Source organism: Hippopotamus amphibius, chromosome 9 (genome assembly GCF_030028045.1).
Source record: "Hippopotamus amphibius kiboko isolate mHipAmp2 chromosome 9, mHipAmp2.hap2, whole genome shotgun sequence".
In the NCBI taxonomy this organism is placed as follows: Eukaryota; Metazoa; Chordata; class Mammalia; order Artiodactyla; family Hippopotamidae; genus Hippopotamus; species Hippopotamus amphibius.
In genome coordinates, this window is record NC_080194.1 from 101,789,350 (window position 1) to 101,813,208 (window position 23,859).

Here is a 23,859-nt window from a genome sequence, read left to right on the forward strand (position 1 = left end):
ATCCACCTGCCAATTCAGGGGACACAGGTTCAATCCTTGGTCCAGGAAGATTATACATGCTTCAGAGCAACTAAGCCCGTGTGCCACAACTACTTAGCCTGCGCTCTACAGCCCATAACCCACAACTATTGAGCTTGTGAGCCACAGCTACTGAGCTCGTGTGCCACAACTACTGAAGCCTGTGCACCTAGAGCCCGTCCTCTGCAACAAGAGAAGCCCATGCAGCAACGAAGACCCAATGCAGCCAATAAAAAAATAAATAAATCTATTAAAAAAATAATAAAAAGAATATCAGTGAGCTGTGAGACAACATCAAATGACCTCATCTGCATAAAACCAGAATCTTAGGGTACAGTGAATATCTGAAGAAATAAAGACCAAATGTATCCTAATTTGGTGAAAACTATAAACCCACAGATTTAAGACATTAAATGACAAGGTAGAATCAATGAGTTGGAGACCGTAGTGGAGTTGGATTATCAGAATAAGAGCAGCGAGAGTGAGTTAGAAAAACAGGAGAGGGTGATCAGAGCAGGATGCTTGAAACTGGAAGAATAAAAAAAATTTCTCATTATATTTTTGTTTAATCATTCCACTGCAAGACTTTCTACTATTTCTTTCATTACAAATATATACATCTGGCTAATCTGGGGTTATAGAAGCCAATAAATTTTGTACATGTGATAAATGTGGTACAAAAGAGCATTTCCTTTTATTTTTCAATAGTTTCCTTTACATTTCCAAGGGTAGTTCAAACATTTGAGATCTCTGAAAAAATATGAGTTCAGCTATTTATACTATTATTTAACATCACTATAGATCACTCTATCACTTTGATCATTTTACTTTATAATATCTGACTGTCAATTATGTGTCAGGTTCTATTCCAAATATATACTTACAAATATTAATTCATTTAATCTTTACAACTACCCTATGTGTTAGGTAACATTATTATCATTTTAGAGGTGAAAAAACTGTACACTAACCTGGGATTAGGTTAGGTTACTTCCCTAAGGTTACAGGCAGTTTAGTTCTGTTAGAGCCACATTCTTAAGTACTCCCTGGATCTTTCCTAGAAGAGGAATGTGGGACTTCTAACCTATGGGCCAGATCCACCCCTTAGCTTCATCTCATTAGGCTTATAAATTGAAGAAAAAAAAATCTATGATTATAAAAATTTAGTCTAGAAGCCATAAGGTGGAAGCATCACTACATAAAGGACATAGTTCTCTTTAAATATGGTGGGGGAGTAAGAGGACACTATTTTCCAAAAAGTTAAACACTCTTTTCCATTGAAATGAAAAATTTTACGTTACACTTCCCTTTAAAACTTTTAGGTTTCTTTTGGCCCATAAATCGGGAGTCAAAAAAAAATAATAAGCTTTTAGGTTTATTTTATAGAGGCAAGAAAATTTTTTAAAACAAATTCTGACAATGCTTGTATTTTTAAGAACCCAAACAACTAAGTCTAGGAGAAAAAAATAACTTCTAATGAAAGAGTTTGAATTTATTTGGGGGGGGTGGTTCTCCATCATTCATTATTATACTTATTCACATTTAACAAACATCTGAGCGCCCACTACACATGAAGAATTCTCCTAGTCACTGGGACACATACATGAAAGGTCCTCAAGTAATTCACTTTCTAATATAGCATTTCGTAAATTGTGGTTCATGGATATGTGCTTTGTTCTGCCTACTGGATAATACAATCTGGCTCTCAGATTTCTGACTAGAATGAATGTCTGGTGGAATCACTGACCATAGAAGAAATGCCAGGGGAATAATGTGTTTGAGTTGGATGGTTTATAAAAGGTGATGTGTTTTGGAAGTCTTGTCCAATAAAACCAAATGCTGAAGTTATAACTCTTGGGGTTCATTTCTTTTTCCCTGCATTTTCCCTTCTTCTTTCTTTAACTTAAATAAGATAAAAGCTTATCTACTACTGAATTGCTTTTGTACTTAATGCCTCCCCCGGGAGGGTTGAGGTGGGGAAAAATCAGTATAGGGACTTCCCTGGAGGTCCAGTGGGTAAGACTCCACACTTCCAATGCAGGGGGACCCAGATTGGATCCCTGGTCGGGGAACTAGATCCCACATGCATGCCGCATCTAAGAGTTCGCACGCCACAACTAAGGAGTCTGCATACCCAACTAAGAAGTCCACCTGTTGCAACTATGAGCCTGCATGCCATAACTGAAAAGATCCCGCATACCACAACGAAGAGCCTACGAGGCGCAACTAAAACCCGGCACAGCCAAAAGTAAATAAATAAACAAATAAATTTTAAAAATCAGTGTAAAGTTTCTCACAAATGATTAGGAGAAGGTAAAAACAATAAAAGAAAGATGAAAAGAAAAAATAGGTGAACAAAGGTTCAGCTCTCTTTCCCTGCTCTAATCAGTACAAAGAAATCAGGATCTCTTACTATAACATGTTGGTTGCCCAGACCCAAATAAAATACATTCAGCTTTACCTGAAAAATATTCCCTGGTAGAAAAATCAATTCTAAAACACATTAACAGTAAAGTCCCACAATCTCTTATTTATAGCCCTGGTGATTGTTTCAAAGAAAAACAAACATGCATTAGGAAGAAAGTAAATTACAGAATAATTTTTTGTATTGTATTGGAGTGTGGGGAGGTGTTATAGACCAGTAATGAAAGATGCTATATAGATCTTTCTAGAATACATCATAGCTTAAAAAATCTGCACACCTCCCATTGAAATTCAAAGTGCTTTTTCAAGCAATGAGTTCATCTACAACAATTCCATGTTATTTAATCCCAAGAAAGAATATAATTGCTTATGTGCAAATATAAAATATGGTACCACGTTAAAAAACAGGAGTGCTTAAATAAAAACATGAAAAACAGAAAACCCCACTGGCTTGCAAAATGTTTTAAAAGTAACAGTCATTTTTAAACTACTCACTTCACAAAAAAATAATACACGTATTGACCTATTAGTTTGCCCTAAAAATGTCCAGAAATCCCTATACAACATATAGGACAAAATATACCCCCATTAAATTGTGGAAACAATATTACCTCAATATTTTATAGTGATGTCAAATGTTGCATATTTAAAAGGAAACAAAGAATGTAGTTATTATTGCTGTAGGTCTTGCTACATCTTCTTCATGATGACAAAAGTACAAAAAAAAGTTAAAGGACAAGTTGTAAGCAAGATGATAAATAATAACATTCACACAGTTGATAGCAATTATTTTTCATCACCTGTATTCTTTCATGACCACAACATTTTTAGCGTAACACAGGAGTTTAATTGTTTAAGATTTGTCTTTGTTCCCTCTTTGAAGTTCCCTGTCTGGAATTCCCTGGCGTTGCAATGGTTAGGACTCCAAGCTTCCACTGCAAGGGGCACGGGTTTGATCCCTGGTTGGGGAACTAAGGTTCCCCATGCTGCCAGGGGTGGGGGGGGGGGGGGATTTCTAGTCTACTGATTATGGATTATATCCAGTTTATACCAATGATGGCATTCTAATAACTTTCAAAAGGAAACCAATTTGTATATTTTAGGTCTTCTGTGTAAATTATGAGATCAGCTATTTGAATGTGTGGGTTCCCATAATGTCTATAAGCCACCAGTACTCCCAGTTATGTGATTTAAAATCACACTTGCAATCCCCATTAACCAAAAGAACCACAAAACTACAGTGTATATTTGAATACTGGCAATTCTCACTATGTTCCAACCACACCACCCTTTTAAAGGTGTTTCTCAAATATGCCAAGTTCACCACTGCACCTCAGACCTTTGCCAACAAAGCAGGTCATTCAGGTCTCAGCGTCAATGTTGTCTCAGAGAGGCCTTTCCAAGCCAACCTAAGAAAAATGCCCATTTTCTTTTCCTTTCTCAAGATCCAGGGCCAAGGTCTTGTGCTGGTAGGACAGTTATTTTCATTGGCTACGAGAATGAAATTTTTTATACATATTTATTTGAGTATAATTGCTTTATAATGCTGTGTTACTTCCTATTTTAAAACAAAGTGAATCAGCTGTTTTTATACATATATCCCCATATCCCCTCCCTCTTGAGCCTCCCTTCCACCCCTCTAAGGTCATCACAAAGCACCAAGCTCATCTCCTTGTGAGTCTGTCATACAGAGTGAAGCAAGTCAGAAAGAGAAAATGATATTTTAATTCAGACTAAACAGTACTTTTTTTTTCTGCCTGCACTGCTCAGCTTGTGGAATCTCAGTTCCCCCAACAGGGGCTGAACCCAAGCCCCTGGTAGTGGAAGCACAGAGTTCTAACCACTGGACTGCCAGGGAATTCCCTAAACAGTACTTTAAAAACAAAACAAAACAAAACAGAAAGCTATGGGATCTGCCTGAAATGTCATCAAGTAGCAGGGAAGGAAAATTCAACAGAACATAACTGAAAGCTATACTTAGGAGAAAAATTATTTTCTGTTCTAAATAAGTAAGTAAAATAGTGGCACCATCTTCTGAGCACTCTTGATTATATTCTTTTCATTACTATAAAAACTACCCAATGTGTTACTTGTTTCTTTGGTGTCAGTATTTATACATTAGAATATAAGCTCCTTGGTGGTGCAGTGGTTAAGAATCTGCCTGCCAATGCAGGGGACACAAGTTCAATCTCTGGTCCAGGAAGATCCCACATGCCTCAGAGCAACTAAGCCCATGAGCCACAACTACTGAGCCCATGTGCTGCAACTACTGAAGCCCAAGCACCTAGAGCCCATGCACCTCAACAAGGCAAGCCACCATAACAAGAAGCCTGTGCATCGCAACGAAGAGTAGTCCCCGCTCACCACAACTAGAGAAAGCCCTCAAACAGCAATGAAGACCCACGCAGCCAATAAATAAATGCTCCAAATGACTAGAGACCTTGTCTGTCCTATTCACTACTGTATCACTGACACTTCGAATAGTATCCAGCACAGAGTGGATACTAATGTATTTGTGGAATGAACAAGCCCAGTTATACAGATCAAATATGCCTGATGTTACCTCTATGTACTCCATGTATAATGACCAATGTTTTAACCTGAGCTGTACCTTGTTTCCTTGTTTACAGGGCCTATCAGGCACTGATTTACTCTAATCTAGTATACCCAGGCAAGAACCATGACTTTCTGTGATACAACTTAGGTTCACTAGAACCCTAACAAAATACTTAATAAGAAACACCTGTCTTTGTCTAGCTTTCTCACTCTTCTTCCCTGTCCACCAGATGGATGCCTAGTGTCCTCCTGAAACCCTATTGCAGTCTAAAATTCCTCTCTTCTAATCAACTAATAAATGACTGATCTCTCAAAGTTTGTATTAAACTGTCACTTCCTGTTGGTAGCTTTAATTAACATATATCACCTGCAGATTATAGTAACTGCTCACTCATTTATTTTCACAGCACATGAAAGATTTTCACATTTATATTTATCACAGTTTTATAGTAAGTGATGATTTGGTCCTCTATTCCCATTCCCACCCCTACCCATGGCCAACATACACATTCCCGAATTGGTTTTCTCCTTCAGCTATGAGTGCCAAATGTAACAAGGTCTCTAGGACAGGCCACTGAAGTGAAGGAAGGTGGCCCTAAGAATCACATTCCCCTTAGACGCCCATTCCAAAGGACAATTTCCATCAACCCAATTAAACGTCAGGTTCTAAATAAGGCTCTCATTTATGTTTAAATAGACATTAAAAAGAATTATCCAGCTGTATATCTTACCCACATTCACTGACCCTATTCAAATCTTGGTATCACACCCATATTCTCTGCCAATCATGTTCTACCAAATTTTCCCCTAATCATCACCTACAGAGTCTACCCATTCTTCAAAATCCAGCTACAATGCTTTCTCCATAAAACTTTCCCTTGATCTTCCCACCAGAAGTGAGGGACCAATTCAACACATGGTATCACTCCTAAAGTTCTTGCCTTAAAACAAATATTAGCACTTTTTAATCTCCTTCCTAATTTAGTATCTGGTAAATTCCCAAAGAGCATGGACACTGTTCTGCATTATCTTTGTACCTCAGTGCCTTGCACATGTGTCTATAAAATTACTTTAATAAAAAATAAATTCTACACACACTTTGAATCATTCCTTTCTATTTCCATTTTCTTTCTTCGCAAAGGGTAAAAAGAGTTTCCACTGAAAAAAGTAGTGTGCTTCACATTTCAGTTGTGTAAGTTTGGATTGTCTTGTGGGTTGGTTTTACACCTCTACTCCCTTCTCTCTTCCTCTCTCTAGATCTAATTAGAAGGGAAAAAAGCCAGAAAATTCTTCCCTTTAACCAATCAGCACTCATTTACTGAGCATCTCCAATGATGGATACTGCACTGGACTGTTCTTTTCAACCAACTATCACTCATGGACGGAGCACCTACCATGAGTAATCATCACACTAAATGGTTAAAGCATCAACAGATGATAAAGTCCCTAAACTAACAGTGCTTACAACCCAGAAAGGGAGTTAGATATGTAAACAGATTCTGTAACTAAGACAGAAGGCAGAATGTAAGTGCTAGAAGAGATTGATGCAGTGCCACGGCTGTGCAGAGTAGGCAACAATTAATTTCAAATGAGAGTACTGAGGAGAAAGGAGGGGGACCTCCCTGGTGGTCCAGCGGTTAAGACTCCGCGCTCCCAATGAAGGGGGCCTGGATTCGATCCCTGGTCAGGGAACTAGATCCCACAGGCTACAACTAAAGATCCCGTTAGTGGCAACTAAGAGCCGGTGCAGCCAAATAAATAAATATATATTTTTTTAATTTCAAAAAAAGAAGAAAGGAGGTATCTAGGCTGGGTCTTGATGACTAAACAGGATTTTAACAGGCTAATATGGGGGGGGGGGGGGTGGCATTCCTGACAGAAGAAAGAGCAAACATGAAAAGTCTGAAAGACCCTGGTATACTAGTAAACCAAGCAGTAACCAGCCACATAAAGGGAGGGGTGGGGGGGTGGGGGCCAGAGGAGAGAGAGAAGGAGAGAGATATTAGGGAGAAGGCTCAGCTAGAAAGATCTCAAAGGATCTGACTATCAAAGGTATATGAGGGCTTCCTAGGAGGCGCAGTGGTTAAGAATCCGCCTGCCAATGCAGGGGACACGGTTCGATCCCTGCTCCAGGAGGATCCCACATGCTGCGGAGCAACTAAGCCCGTGCGCCACAACTATTGAGCCCATGTGCTGCAGCTGCTGAAGCCCATGGGCCTAGAGCCCGTGCTCCGCGGTAAGAGAAGCTACGGCAATGAGGAGCCAGAGCACCACAGCGAAGAGTGGCCCCCACTCCCCACAACTAAATGAAAGCCCACGCACAGCAAAAAAGACCTAACACAGCCAATAAAATAAATAAATAAATAAATTTATAAAAAAAAAAAAGGTATATGAGCAGGAAAGTAATATGGTCAACACTGTGTTTTGGTCTAGTGCTCAGATCAGAGTTATCGGAGATAAAAATAAGTGAAATCATGGGAGTTAAGACTGACCCAGAAAAAAAAAAAGTACAAAGAAAAGGATGAAGATTAAATCCTGAGAAATAATTATATTGGGGAGGAGAGGTGAAAAACACATGAGATTTGAGAGACAGGAGACCAAGGAGAGAATGGCATAAAACCAAAAGGTGAGAAGTCGTGAGCAATAATATCAGAATAGAGGGTGAGTGTATCAGAGCAGAGTCTCCTTTGGCAATCAGGAGGGAGCTAGGGCTCCTGAGACTGACAATTTTAATATAACTGGGTCGGGATACAGGGAAAGCCAAGGCATAGGAAGGAAAGGTAAGGAAAAAGGTGAAGAATTATAAAGGCAGCAAATCGGGGGCTGAGGATTTTAGCAGGCCAATACTGGGGAAGGGGGCATTCCTGACAGAAGATATATGTGAACGGAAAGAGAGGAAAGGGCAGAGGTTTGAGGCCAAAGCAGAGTACAGGTTAAGTTTTATATGAGGGGCAGAGTATATTCTAAACAAAGCAGCCAGAGTAATCCTATAGAAACATGTCTGAGCACATCACTCTTTTGTTCAAAACCCTCACAATGGCTTCCCCCCTCACCCTGAATAAAACCCCCAATTCTTACAATAGTCTATAAGGCCTTACATGATCAGTGCTACTACCTGCCTAAACTCAGCTCATCTTGCTATGCCCCTTACTCACTCCATTAGAGCCACATCCATCTATTTGCTTTTCCTTGAACATGCCACACACATTTCACCTCAGGGCCTTAGCATGTGCTGTTTCTCTGTCTAAAACGCTCTACTCCCAGAAGTCTCCCTTATTTACCTTTTTAACATAAATAACAACTCAAATATCAACTGAAAAACAAGAGCTTCCCTGACCACCATATTTAAAATAAACTCCTTCTCTGTGCCCCTTCTCCAAACTCCCATTCTTTTTGCTTTTTATTTATTTACTCTATAAGTATCTCCACCTGACATATTTTTACTTGCTTGATAATCTAACTGTAATCCTATCTACTATAATGTAAGCAGAGACTCTGGCTCTTCTATTCACTACTATTTAGTGTCTACAATAGTGTCTGGTACACAGTAGGTGTTTATTAAATATTTACTGAATTAATGAACAGTCATATTGTAGATAGGCCATTTGGGATCACCATTTCCATCCCTATCTACATATATTTTTAACTCCCATGTATTTTCAAATGTGCAAAGCTGTTACTATACAACTGGAAGATATTGCTGACTAACTTTGTAGTACAGAACTTTCCATTTGTGAATTACTGTTACTAATGAGCATCAGAAACTGAAATAAAAAAGGTCAACCCCCCCCCCCCCCACACACACACACAAAGAGTTTATATGAGGGGGATACATGAACTTTCTTATCCTCACAGAAGTGAGAGTAAAGGAGACTGAAACGAAATAACAGGGGATATGCTACTAAGTCCTGGGGGGAAAATGAAGGCTGAACAAGAACAAGTGGAAGGAGGCAATGTAGCAGGTGCCTTGGAAAAGGGAAGAATATAGGAGAAACTAGAAAAAGCTGTGGTATTATTGACCAAGGAAGTTAAGGGAATGCAAATAGCTGGATAAAGTAATGTGCCAAGAATTAAATGGGGTTAGGGGCTTCCTAGGTGGCGCAGTGGTCAAGAATCCACCTGCCAATGCAGGGGACACGGGTTCAATCCCTGCTCCAGCAAGATCCCACATGCCTCAGAGCAACTAAGCCCGTGTGCCACAACTATTGAGTCTGTGCTTTAGAGCCCATGAGCCACAACTATTGAGCCTACATGCCACATCTACTGAAGCCCACACACCTAGAGCCCATGCTCCACAAGAGAAGCCACAGCAATGAGAAGCAATGAAGAGTAGCCCCCACTCGCCACAACTAGAGAAAACCCATGTGCAGCAATGAAGACCCAACACAGCCAGTAAATAAATAAATAAATTTATATGTTTATTTAAAACAAAAGAATTAAATGGGGTTAGACTTAACAAAATAAGATTTCAACAACAGCTATCCGGATAGGATAATCACTTAGAAGTGAAGAAAATGAGCACAGATGGCCTAGATGGTAACAGCAAAAGTAAAGGGACAAGTAGAATTATATGTTAAAACAACAAAGTAGTAATACTGAAAGGTTTTTGGAGATATAAACCCCCCAAGCAACTGATAATTGTATACGTCAAAATGTACAACATAAACCTTTGTATATCCAAAATATTTGCAAAACCCAGAAATAGTCCACTTGCTTTAGTGAATAGAATTATTATTGCAATCAAATTACAATATGAAAAAAGTGGTTTTTATTGCATTGGGTTCTGACTTTTAAGTTTCACAGCAAAGTTCTGTATCTTGTTATCTTTCATAACACATTAGCTATCCCTCCACAAACTCTTCATCCACAAACTCAATAAACTTAACTTCAACCAAGGTGCTGGTACACAGGAAAAGGACATATTTTTCCAACAGGACACTAAAGGCCTCCCTTCAGGGTTGATGATTTATTACTCACCATTCTTCAGGTACAGCTGTTTACCTGATAATCAAATTCTAACTGTATTCTCATCTAGCCCACATTTTCCATTTTGACCATAAGACACGATAATTCTGTCAAATATGCTCTGATGAAATCTAACTGCACAATGTCTAAGGCATCTTGTCTAATGAACCAGCCTATTAATCCTGTCAAAAAAGGAAATGAGGCTAATTCGGCCACTCCCCAGCCAGCTCTATTTCTATTCAAGGTACTATCAGACTTGAATTTATTATTTTTTTTACTTGAAGTATAGTTGATTTACAATGTTGTGTTAACTTCTGCAGTACAGCAAAGTGATTCAGTTATACATATATATACATTCTTTCCCATTATGGTTTATCACAGGATATTGAATATCCCTGTGCTACATAGTAGTACCTTGTTGTTTATCCATTCTATATATACTAGTTTGCATCTGCTAACCCCAAATTTCCATTCCATCCCTCCCCTACATACTCCCTCCAGACTTCAATTTAAATGATCCTATGAATTCTGTTAGGGTCTCACTCCATTTCTCCAAGAAGACAAACTTCCCATTTTTTTAATTAACTACTTCTAAATGTATAAATACAGGGCAACTCCCTACCCACCCCCTCCCCCTTCCCAATGCCCCAGTGAGAGAAAAAATAAGAAAAAAGATTTTCTGGCCAACTTGAATATGCAAACTTTTGGTGATATAGATAAAAGAATCAAATGCCTACTTATAATATCCATTTTACTATGTTAGCTGTACATATTTAAAATCACATACTATATAAAATATTTAGAAATTCCATTTCCTCCTTTTCAACATTTCATTAAATAATTTTGTTGAAAATCTTCCAGTGTATCTTTGGCATCTCTTCATGTTCACTAGAGAGACTGAGTCTTTACCAGTTTTGTCAAAGCATTATCACTTTTCTTTTATATATAAAAGTTATTTGAGTTACAGAACTGTATGAATGATGATCTTTTTAACCTAAGTCCTAAGTGCTTATTTCTAGACATTCAGGTAGTTTTTTCACTCTATAGGTAGGTGTGTGCTATAGATGTAGATTCATAATCTCTACAAGGTAACCACTTACTAGTACTGACTGAAGTAGCTTCAGACTTACATCTGCTCCAAACAATCCTTTGTAAGGCTTTGTATGGAGTAGAATAAAGTGACTCACTCTTTTCTGAGAGAGAAATCTGGGAGGAAAAAAGACCTTTCTTTATATCCAAGTAATCAACAAGTCAAAAATTCACAAAGAATGAGGAATTTAATTACTTCTTAAACACATTTCAATTAATAACATACATTACTGCTTATGTAAATACATAGATGCATTAACAGGAGTCTTTGCAAGCTAAAAGTTTTCTTTCTGAATTAACATATTAGAACTCTGCTCTACTATTATAAGAGTAGAGTAGAATTGGTTACTCAATTCCCATGAATTTGTCTTCTTAGAAAAACAGCAGGAGTAATAACTGTAATAATTTATGTGCATTGTGTACTAATTAGGTTCCAGTCACTGTTTTAAAATCTTACATATATTAACTCGATCTTCACAATGCTCCTATGAAATAGGTGCTGTTGATAATTCCACTGTATTGATGAGGAAGCCGAGGCACAGAGAGATTTAGAAACTTTCCCAAAGTCACAGAGCTAAGTGGCAGAAATCCAGTCTAGTTCTAGGTCCCTCCCCCTTTTAAAAAAGGATATATTGCCTCTTAAATTAGTAAAGTTAGGCCTACATTTTATGACAGTCCCATCTATTAGACAGTTAACATCAGTTTCTATAGAAGACATGAGTAGGGTTACAGTAAACTTTAATATATTTTCTATTCTATTGTTTTGTATTACCGACCCACAGTCTGAAGGCCTAATGATGGGTCTGAGGGAGAGGCAGTTCATCCTCTGTATTTACGTTCCCTGAGATAATCACTTACCCCCATTTCAGTCAACACTTTTAAGGCAAAAGGTTCCTACTACAAACACAGCACAGAAGAAACTAGTGCCATGTCTTCCTCCTCCTCCTCCCAACTTTTTAACTGATGGTAGAGACCCTGCCTCCCTGGGCCTAGACCTGCCTTGCTCTTTCACATACATAAGAGTAACTGTAACCGCTTTCTTGGATAAGGCAACTTCCCTATGCCCTGAGACGACGACGGCGCTTCCACCGCGCTCATTTGGCTGTGTGCTGTATGTAATGGGCTTGAGGGACAGCTCCCTAAGGAAAAAGGGGTGAAACACGGCACCCAAGGAAGGGAGACCAGGGGGAATGTGCAGCACGCAGACGAGGGAGGGAGTGCGGCGACAGGCACTGCTGTCTGACACGGAATTTCGTGAGACAGAATGAGGACGAAAACCGAGGAGGTGGGGGTCCCGTCGTTACAGCCGGTGAGGCAACGTTTGCTTGCGTTTTCCTTCCATGCGTCTCAGGCGCCCGCTTCGGAAGGAACTGAGACCCTAAAAACACGAACTCCCGAGTCTTCAGGGCCCGCCACCACGTTCCTCCCGCGGCCCAGACCGGGCCGGCCCCGCGAGCGCTGCCCCGCCGCCCCGCCGCCCCGGCCGGGCCCTCCGCACGCCGGGCAGCCGGCGGGAGGGACGACCGGGCCTGCCGACCCCGAGGCCGGAGACCCGCGTCCCGGCCCTCGGAGGCGGCGGCCCCGGCTTCCTCTCCGACAGACCCCCCCCCCCCCCCGCACACTCCCACATTCTGCCGCTGAACCTGCACAGAGCCAAACCCGCCAGCTGAGCCCACCGCCCCTGCAGTAAAACCCAAGCTGGACTGAGAGGCTTACCTTTAACAGATTAGACGTCGCCATATTCCTTCAACTTCGACTCTCGCGAGGCGGCGCGAGACTTCGTGGCGCTCGCGGCCAGGCCACGACTGCAGGCCGGAGTTCCCACCGGCCCGCGCTAGAGCTGCGGGGGGCGCCGGGGCGGCGTGCAGACAGCTCTGACCTCGTCCCGGGCACCTGGCGCTTCCTCACGCGTCCCCCCCTACATGGTCACCGGAGCCTCACCACACGAAAGCGCTCCTGCAAACACTCAGGGAGATGGCAACGGCGAATGCTGAGAGGGTAACGGGCGCCGACCTGAATCGGAAGAGGAAGCATCGACTCCACGAGCCTCCCTACCCCTTCGGATGAGCCTTTGTGGTTGCCCCCGCAAAGGCCACCGGCAACGAATTTAGCTCGGCTTGGGCCGGGCAGCTCGGGTTCGGTGGCCGAGTCACGTGACGCGCGCGGCAGGCGGGGCCGCGCTCGGGAGCGAGCGTGGGAGCCTGAAAGCCGCCTGGGCGGGGAGGCTGCGGAGGAGGGGAGAGCGCGCCCTCTGCTGGCGGGAGTGGACGTCTCCCCCCCCCCATCCCCCGCTTCTGGCGGAGACGGGGGCGGAGGGGGGTGGGGGGGGGGGTGGAGTACGTTATCCCGAGTGAAATGCTTGTAATAGCATCTTCATGAAGAACTGGCGCATAGAAGGCATCCAATCAGTATTTGTTTGCATGAATGAATGAATACATTCATGAAAGTGTTAACTATTAATATTTCTGCTCAAGAGTGCCTGGCACTGAAATACCTAGGAGAGATTGTTCAGATAATGGACATAAATCTTGGATTACCCGAAGGCGCATTATCCTAGAAGATCCTAAACCATAAGCTCCTGAACTTTATCCCTTCAGACCTCAAACCACTGGCCAAAGAAAGAGAATATAATTTATACATAGAACCTACAATATACCTGGTATTGTATTATACATGTTTCCAAACTGTGTTCATTCAGACATAATATGTTAGAAATAAACAAGAACTATAGAGTAAAATAAAGCAGGGAAAGGGAGTGAAGTTTGCAGTTTTAAGTAGAGGGATCCAAGTAGGTCTCACTGAAAAGATGGCATTGCAGGAAAAAGACTTGAAAGAGGTGAGGGAGAAGGCCAGGACCTATGTGGGAGGAGAGCATTCCAAATAGGGGAAAGCACAGGTGGCAAGTTGCCCAGAATGTCAGAGGAACAGTATGAAGGTTGGTATGTTCAGAGCAGAGAGAGTAAGAAGAGCATAAGGCCTTATAGGGCCTTGTAGGAAAAATAAAGACTGGCTTTTATTCTGAGTGAGATGGGCAATCGTAGCAGGTTTTTGAATGGAGGCATGGTATGAAACTCCCATTTCAACATGATCATTCTGAGTACTGTGTGGTGAATAGAAGGAGAAGGGTAATTTAATGTTGATTTAAGGTTAAATCAACACAATCATGCCAGCTAGGCGCCCCACATTTTACAGTGATTTATTAGAGAGTAATCTAGGCATGATTAAACAATGACTGTGTCGTAGAAGAAGGATTCAGAGCCACTAGGCCTGTAATGTCCTGCCAGAATGTCAACATAGGGATAACTCTTAGAGGTCATCTTTGTTCTACAGTTGAGAAAATGGAGCCTTCTCTCTGGTCAAGGTCACAGCTGGGTCAGAGAAAAGGCCTACTCCAGGATAAACTTTATATGATTATGGTTCCCGTTTCCAGTGAAACTGGGTTGTCTTCAGCCCTAGTCCAACTCTGCTGCTTAAAGTGTAAGTTGATTGAATTATAAGCAACTTTGTGTATCATAAAAAAAGTTAGTTGACAAACTGATATAACAACTGAATTAATTCATAAATTAATGACCCTGCTTAAAGAATCCAATTACTTGTTTGAGTACCTATTATGTACTAGGCACTGGAAATATAGGATTAAATGAGACAGAAAAGACCTCTGCCCTCCTGGAGGTTATAGTCTAATAAGGGAACTAGATATTAAGCGTAGTTATGCAAATCAAATGTTGCTTAATCAGAGTTGTGATAAATACTGCAAGGGTAAAATACAATGTGCAGTTCAGAGCATATGGTTTGGAAGGGGACTACTATCCTATGATAGTGCTATTCCTGTGATCACACTCTGAATCTTATGACTACTTTTGAAAAAGTTTCAAATATCCCACTGTCTAACAAGACATTCCTTTCTCCTAACTCGTGTGTTCTGGCAACACCACTGCTACAGAAGTCTGGCCTCAAGTGAGTTCTTCATTCCATTGACCCCACCACCTCCTTGGTATCTATCATCACCTGTTTTCACTGTCTTTCTCATCCAGTTTAGCTTCTATGAACCATCATTATTAAAATGTTTAAATTTTTAATTAATTAATTATTGACTGTGTTGGGTCTTCCTCGCTGTGCGCAGGCTTTCCCTAGTTGCGGTGAGTGTGGGCTACTCTTCGTTGCAGTGTGCAGGCTTCTTATTGCAGTGGCTTCTCTTGTTCTGGAGCACAGACTCTAGGCGTGCAGGCTTCAGTAGTTGTGGCACGTGGGCTCAGTAGTTGTGGCACATGGGCTCAGTAGTTGTGGCACTTGGGCTTAGTTTGCTCTGCGGCATGTGGGATCTTCCTGGCCCAGGGATTGAACCCATGTCCCCTGCATTGGCAGGCAGATTCTTAACCACTGCGCCACCTGGGAAGCCCCAAAATGTTTAAATATTTTAAATGCTTAAATAATTTATTTAAAGATAGAGAACACGGAACTTCCTAGGTGGCACAGTGATTAAGAACCTGCCTGCCAATGAAGGGGACACGGGTTGGAGCCCTGCTCTGGGAAGATTCCCACATGCCAGGGAGCAACGAAGCCTGTGCGCCACAACTATTGAGCCTGTGCTCTAGAGCCCATGAGCCACAACTATTGAGCCCATGTGCCACAACTATTGAAGCCCATATGCCTAGAGCCTGTGCTCCACAACAAGAGAAGCCACTACAATGAGAAGCCCGCGCACCACAATGAAGAGTAGCCCCCGCTCGCGTCAACTAGAGAAAGCCCGTGTGCAGCAACAAAGACCCAACGCAGCCAATAAAATAAATAAATAAATAAATTTATAAAAAAAAAGAGAACACAAGCACATAACATAAAACTCAGAAGGTGCTAAAAGGAATACAGTTTAAAGGTAAGCCTCCTTCCTCTTTCTGGGGTAATTTAATGTTCTGTGTTGTGGTTGGTATTTGGGTTATTCAGGTGTATGTGTTTGTCAAAACTCAGCCAGTATATCCTTAAGATTTTTGCATCTCATTTGAAGGGCAAAATAGTAAGCAAAATTTGAGTTTAGTTAATGATATTCATGCTGAAGAATTTAGGGATAACTAAAATTATGTTTACTATTTGCTTTGAAATGTATCAAAAGATAAGATGGCTTGCTGGTTGCATAGAAAGGTTGACAAAGCAAGTATAATAAAAATGTTAATGACAGAATCTGGGAATGGTTTTACTAGTGTTCTCTATGTAAATCTTTCAGCTTGTCTGTATGTTTGAAAGTTTTCATAATTAAATGTTGTGGGAAATTTTTTAATAGATCCCCCTTCCTCCACAGTCCCTCAGGTACCCATTCTCCCTTACTCAGAGACAACCACAATTATAAATTTCTTGTGAATCTCTAGGACATTCTGTGCAAATATAAACATTCATGTATGTATTTTTTTCTCTCCCCACGAATGATGGCATACCACTTACACTCTTTAACAACTTTTTTCCCCACTCAGCTGTATGATATAAATCTCTGAAAAATACATTTGTGCTTTTTTTTTTTCACACTTCCTTGTAGAAATCCAAACAAGGCTGGCAGACCCTAAAGCATCTGTTGCTTCCAGGATGTTTGGGATTGTTACTTCCAAAATAGGCTCTTGAAGTCTATTTTTAACACAATAGCTATAAAGTCAAAGCTTTTCATTCGTAAGAAGCAAAAAAACAAGACTTTGTGCATATAAAGTAATATGTGAAGTTTAATCAATAACCAATTAAAGAACTGGTGAAAAACCAGATGGGACATCAAGGGTTTTCAAGATTTTGGAGTGAGAGAGGGAGGAAGATGGCTATTGGGGCTTCCTAGACCTCTGGGTACTACATGGAGAAAAAGAAGAGATCGCCTCAAAAGACTGTACCACTGCCTGGAGCCAGGAAGACCTACAAACCCAACCCTAAACCCAACTGTAAGCCTAACCATGCCTGGAGTCTAACTGTATCCCTATATGAATTTCTACCTTATTCCTAAACCAGGAGATCCTTCTTTGCTGTACCAGAGGATGCCACACATTGCCAGTGATGACGCGTGTTATCAGTTGCCTTTCTTAGGAGAGGGTGTCTCAAAGGCAGCTGCCTTCTCCATATTGCCTGTAAGCAATCACCTGTACCTTAAATCTGCTCAGCCCACAGGACTACTCTATTTGGATGACTTCCCCTTCCAGGGCCCCAAACATTCTTAAGCTCCACTTCCATCTCCAGAAAGTGGGGCCCTGGACAAGATGGGTGGCTGGGGGATGGGGAGGTAAGGAAATGAAATCCGCACTAGCAATTTATGAAACTGAAGAGAACCATCCTAAGATTTCCACCCACAGGACAAGGTCAGGAGTGAAATGCCTACAATCTAATTTATACATGTTACGTAATCACTTTCTTGAAAATATCTGCAACAACCTAGTCCCTTTTCTCCTCTGTCATACATAGGTAATAAAAGTACAACCTTCAGTAAACCATCTCTATCTTCCTCATGCCTACACCCAAGTAGCTGAACAATGCTTTAGGAAAGCTGAAAACCTGGTTGAGTGGTTTCTCTTTAAACTCAAATGGGAACCTAACACTTCTCAACAATCCTGTCGTGTTTTTCTCTGGTGGGCTTGCTCTTCGACTGCATTGCCTAGTTCCCCTATTTCATTTCATAACCACTGCTCCCTTTCTTCCTTCAGTGGATTACCTCCATCCATACTTCACTGCAAAAATTAATGGAATCTTTCTTTTCTTCTCCCATGAAATCTTCAAACTTCCATCTTTTCATCCTTTTCTCTCAATGTACTATTGGCCAGGCCCCTCCTCCAGCCCAGTACATCTTCTTGCATTCTGGATCCTGTCTCAAGAACTAGCCATCCTCCACCTCTTTTGTATCTTCATTTTCTCCCCTTGCTCCTATTTTATTCCCATCAGCATAAAAAACATGTTTAAGAGCATCTTTCATCTTAAAAGAATCCTTCCTTTAACTCCCTCGTCAATTTTAATGGTCACTGCCCTGATTTTATTTCTCAGCATCTTTCAGTGCAGTTTTCCACTTTCCCTTTCCTGAAAGGCTCTCCTCTCTTGGCCTCCATGACACCAAACTCTCCTGTTGCCTACATCATGGTTATGTCTCTCTCATACTGTGCCCATCCCCTCTACTTAAGCTTTATGATTATAGTTCTTCGGAGCTCTGTCTTGGACCCTCTTTTCTCTATACACAATTTATCCTTCACTGATCATACCAAGATCCATAGTGTTAAATATCATCTATAATGCTGAGAACTTTCAAGTGTATATTTCCAGCCTTGAACCTCTCTCCTGGATTCCTGACTCATATCCAGCCACCTGCTTGCCATCTCTACTTGGGATCTCACAAATATCTCAAGTGTAACGTACTGACACTGTTGAACTTTACATAAGCCCTGTGCTCTTAGGAAACCGTGACAGGTAATCCCCTCTACCAAACTTTGTATTCCAGAAATGGCTTGCTACAAAGAAAGACCCTTCTCCATATGACTTAGATTGTCCATTCTTTCTCATGACTCCCTGAAGACTCACAAGTGACTCTCTCATTTACCTATCATAAGGCCAGACATAGACCCTCCAAATTCACATTCTTGGTGTAATGATTAGCTGAACTATTAGTCCCCTGTTGAAATTATCTCTAGACATAGAGATTCCCTGATTATAAAAACAACCCCAATTGTAAAAATGTTACCAAACCATACTTGGGTTGCTTACCTGCACAAAGTAAAGCCAACGTACTGACACCGGATTGTGATGAAAGAAAGTGCAGCATTTATTTCAGGGACCAAGCAAGGAGTTATGGACAGCTAGTGCCCAAAAAGCCCAAACTCCTGGATGAGATTCAGCAAAGCATTTTAAAGGCTAGGTGAGGGAGGGGCATCCCAGGGTAAGTGATGAGCTTGTGCACAATTCTCTGATTGGTTGATGGTAACAAGGTGGTGTCACATGGGTTAATATTATCAGTCTGTAGCCACCAGTAGGTCTGGGGCCACCTGTTCATGGTCATCAAGTAGTTAACTTCTTCCATTTGGTGAGGGTTTTAGCATCTGTAAAACAACTCAGGAAATGTGCATCAGATACAATTATCCAGGTACCTCAGAGAGGGGCTAAAGCAGAGGATATGGGGGAGCAGACTGTTCTGGGAAGGTCCCATAGGGTTTTGCTCAGTTACAAAATCACTTGGCTATTCTTCCAGGCAAAATCACCCTAAGGACCCTAAATCTTTGGACCAACCCAAAGATTTGGGGTCCTCTCCTCATTGCAATAACCTGAGTAAAATCAACTTCCTTACTTGATGTTTTTACCTTTGACAATATGTAAAACATAACTTCCGATCTTCTCTCTTCTCTAACAGCCATTTCCATGCCTTTTCCTGGTCCAAGCAAGTTTCTCTCTCACCTCCCCAAGGCTTCTTCATCTCAGTTTAAACAACCATCCTCCACCCAGTTGTTCAGGTCAAAAAGCTTGGGATCATCATTTCTACTTTCCCGTATCCCCCACGACCAATACATCAGCAAATCCTCTTGATTCTGTTTCCAAAACATAATTTGAATCTGTCCATTTCACTCCATAACCACTGCCATCACCTTATCACAAGCCAGGATAACTTCAACAGATCCTTAAATGGGCTTCTCTAATTCATTCTCCATATTTGTTTTTTTAAAATAAATTTAGTTAGTTATTTAGTTATTGGCTGTGTTGGGTCTTCCTTGCTGTGTGTGGGCCTTCTCTAGCTGCGGTGAGCAAGAGCTACTCTTCATTGCAGTGCATGGGCTTCTCATTGTGGCAGCCGCTCTTGTTGCAGAGCACAGGCTTTAGGCGTATGGGCTTCAGTAGTTGTGGCTCATGGGCTCTAGAGTGCAGGCTCAGTAGTTGTGGTGCATGGACTTAGTTGCTCCACGGCATATGGGATCTCCCGGACCAGGGCTTGGAACCGTGTCCCCTGCATTGGCAGGCAGATTCTTAACCACTGTGCCACCAGGGAAGCCCCCATTCTCTATGTTGTAGATGTGGATTGGAGCAGGTGGAGGAATTAGTGACCATCTGATATGCTGTGTGGTTGCCACATGATACATCAGAGAATGTGGACCTAATTTGGGGTACTGAAAGATTATTCTTTCCAATAATTAATTATTTTAAAATACAATTCTATATGTTCCTTGTGAGAAAAATGGTCATCTACACTATCATAATGTAACAGGGAAGAACTAAAAGTGGACCCCAGGTTGGAACTGTTTCTTTGACTTTAAACTTTGCTTTTTTTGCTTTTGTTACTATAATCATACATAATGGCCTTGCCTCAGGGAACTGCCCCTCTGCCTGAATGTTAACTAAAGTGCCTTTGTTCAGCTCACAGGGAGTCAATCTGACCCTGCCCACCTGTGAACCACTGCAGAAAAGAAGAAATTGACACATCCCCTCCTATTTTGCATGATAAATGGCCTTTTTACTTTACTTCCTCACCTCTTCCCCTTCTCTGTTCTATTAATGAAACTGGCATCCAGACCCTGATAAGATGGTGTTTAGGGGACTCTAGTCGGCCATCTTCTTGGTCTGCCAGTTTTCTGAATAAGGTCATATTTCCTTGCCTCAATACTCGTCTTCTGATTTACTGGCCTGGCATGCAGCGAGCAGAGTGAGCTTGGACTCAGTAACAATATCAATCTCCTTTGTAAATCACATAAATCAGTTAGCACCTTTAATTATTATTGAATCTCATTGTTATTCAGTGCAGAGAAGTTCACAAACATCTTTTTAGGGTGTCTATCTTAATGTATCAGCCAGTCCCTTTAATCAGTGAGGAGTTAGTTTAATTTTTAAGTTTCAGGAAAAGGCTAATTCACAACCTTGTTGAAATTTTTTTTCCTTCCAGTTTTATTGAGATATAATAGACACACAGCACTGTATGGGTTTAAGGTGTACAGCATAATGACGTGACTTACATACACCATGGAATGATTACCACATAAGTTTAGTGAACATCCCTCATCTCACATAGGTACAAAATTAAAGAAATGATGCCAAAAACTCAGCTTCTCTGTGCACTGGCACTGAATCCAGTCTCGGAGGCAGAGTTTTGGGTGAGGTAGAGAAGAAGAGCTTTACTACTTTGCCAGGCAAAGGGGGACACAGAGGGTTCCTGCCTCCAAAAACTATGGGTGCCCCCCTTGGAGAAGATAGTGAGAAGTTTTATAATAATCATTCAAAGAGGGTGTGATCAGCTCATGGACAGTCTTCTGATGGGCTGGTGGTGAGCTAAGTAGGAGTCAGCATCATCAACCTTCAGGTCCAGCTGGTCTGGGGTCTCCGTGTGTGTGGACAGCATACCATTGTTAATCATTAATTTCTCTCACCTGGAGGGGGTTTCAACTTCTGCAAAATAGCTCAAAGATGTTGTGTGTATTGTTGCTGGGGAAACAGGACCTGCCCCAAGGCTGCTCTTGACTGTTTGTTTCTCCCTGGTCTCACATTCTCTCCCTTCCCTAATTAACAACTGCTTCCAATTAACAATTGGAACTCAGGGAAGGTCATGGAGGCTGAATGAAGGCTGTTTCCTATAATCAAAAAATGGGGAACACAGAAAGTCTTTGTGCCCAGGAGCCCCACAGGACCCCGCTTGGTATCAATAGAAAAAAATGTTTTTCTTGTGATGAGAAGTCTTAGGATTTATTCTCAACAACTTTTAAATATAGTATACAGCAGTGTTAATTATATTTATCATGCTGTGCTTTACATCCCTAGAACTTATTCCTCTAATAACTGGAAGTTTGTGCCTTTTGACCTCCTTCATCCAATTTCCCCTCCCCCAACCCCTTGCCTATGGTGAAGACCACTCTGATATGATTTTCTATGAGTTATATTAGTTCCTGTTATACAATTTGGTATTTCTATACATTTTTAAATGATCACCATGATAAGTCTATATGTCCCCATACAAACATACTGCATAGTTATTTACTATATCCCCCACACTGTACATGCAAAATATGATTAAGTTGCTTCTCTCTTAAGTTCAGATGCACTTTAACAATACTGCATTTCTTACACCCCACCTCACCCTGCCCACCATTTATTGTTTTTGACATCACATTTTACATCTTTTTGTGTATCCCTTAACTACTTATTGTAGATATAGATGATTTTACTACTTTGTTTTTTAAATAAATAAATAAGTTTATTTATTTATTTTCTTTAATTGGCTGTGTTGGGTCTGTTGCTGCACACTGGCTTTCTCTAGTTGCAGCAAGTGGGGGCTACTCTTCCTTGTGGTGCGTGGGCTCCTCATTGTGGTGGCCTCTCTTGTTGTGGAGCATGGGCTCTAGGCATGTGGGCTTCAGTAGTTGTGGCACATGGGCTCAATAGTTGTGGCTCACGGGCTCTAGAGCACAGGCTCAATAGTTGTTGCGGCATGTGGTATCTTTCAGGGGCAGGGATTGAACCTGTGTCCCCTGCATTGGCAGGCAGATTCTTAACCACTGCGTCACCTAGGAAGTCCCAATTTTACTACTTTTCATCTTCCTATTAGCTTTATACATGGCTGACTTACTACCTTTACTATATATGTCTTTACCAATGAGTTTTTTTCCATAATTTTTATTTTTTTATTATTTTTTAAAACTTTAAACAATTTTTAAAATTTATTTATTTAGGCTGCATTGGGTCTTTGTTGCTGTGTGCGGGCTTTCTGTAGTTGTGAGGAGGAGCTTCTCTTGTTGCAGGGGGCCTCTCTTGTTGCACGGGCTCTAGGCATGTGGGCTTTGGTAGTTGTGGCACTCAGGCTTTGTTGCTCTTCAGCATGAGGGAGCTTCCCGGACCAGGACTCGAACCACTGTCCCCTGCATTGGCAGGCAGATTCTTAACCACAGGTGCCACCAGGGAAGCCCCTCTTTTGTAATTTTTATTCTTTTTTTTTTTTTTTGGTTGCACCACACAGCAAGTAGGATCTTAGCTCCACGACCAGGCATCAAACTGGAGTCCCCTGCATTGGAAGCATGGACTAACCACTGGACTGCCAGGGAAGTCCCCATCCTTTCATAATTTCATGTTTCTGTGTATAGCCTTTTCTTTCTTACTTAGAAAAGTCTCTTTAACATTTCTTGTGAAGCTGGTTTGGTGATGCTGACCTTTTTTAGCTTTTGCTTGTCTGTAAAACTGTTGCTCTCTCTGTCAAGTCTGAATGAGAGCCTTGCTGGGTAGAGTATTCTGGTTGTAAGTTTTCCCTTTCATCACTTTAAGTATGTGGTGCTGCTCCCTTCTGGCCTGCAGAGTTCCTGCTTAAAAGTGAGCTGATAGCCTTATGGGAGTTCCCTTGAAGGTAACTTGTTGCTTTTCCCTTGCTGTTTTTATTTATTTTATTTTAATTTTTTTTAGAATTATATATGTATGTATGTATGTACTTATTGGCTGTGTTGGGTCTTCATGGCTGCATGCAGGCTTTCTCTAGTTGTGAGCATAAGCTACTCTTTATTGCAGTGCGTGGGCTTCTCGTTGTGGGGCTTCTCTTGTGGAGCACAGGCTCTAGGCACATGGGCTTCAGTAGTTGTGGCACACAGGCTCAACAGTTGTGACATGCAGGATCTTCATGGGCCAGGGATTGAACCCCTGTCCCCTGCATTGGCAGGCAGTTTCTTAACTGTGCGTGCCACCAGGGAAGTCCCTCCCTTGCTGTTTTTAATGCTCTCTTTATCTTTGAGGCCAGTTTAATTACAATGTGTCTTGGTGTGGTCCTCTTTTGGTTGATCCTTTTTGAAACTCTTTGTGCTTCCTGGACCTGGATGTCTGTTCCCTTCCCCAGGTTAGGGAAGTATTTAGCTC

General features: G+C 41.4%; 1 protein-coding gene across 2 annotated transcripts in view; it reads right to left on the bottom strand.

Annotated features, from left to right (window-relative positions):
* CUL5 (cullin 5) overlaps positions 1 to 13,276 on the bottom strand; it is a 90,967-nt gene extending 77,691 nt beyond the window's left edge. The window contains exon 1 of one of the 2 annotated variants that reach the window (XM_057748173.1): positions 12,769 to 13,276. In XM_057748173.1, the coding sequence (XP_057604156.1) occupies positions 12,769 to 12,792 (24 nt within the window). In that variant the 5' untranslated portion in view covers positions 12,793 to 13,276. The remainder of the gene's footprint in view (positions 1 to 12,768) is intronic. The other variant, XM_057748174.1, reaches the window with a different exon arrangement.
* Positions 13,277 to 23,859: the final 10,583 nt, after the last annotated feature.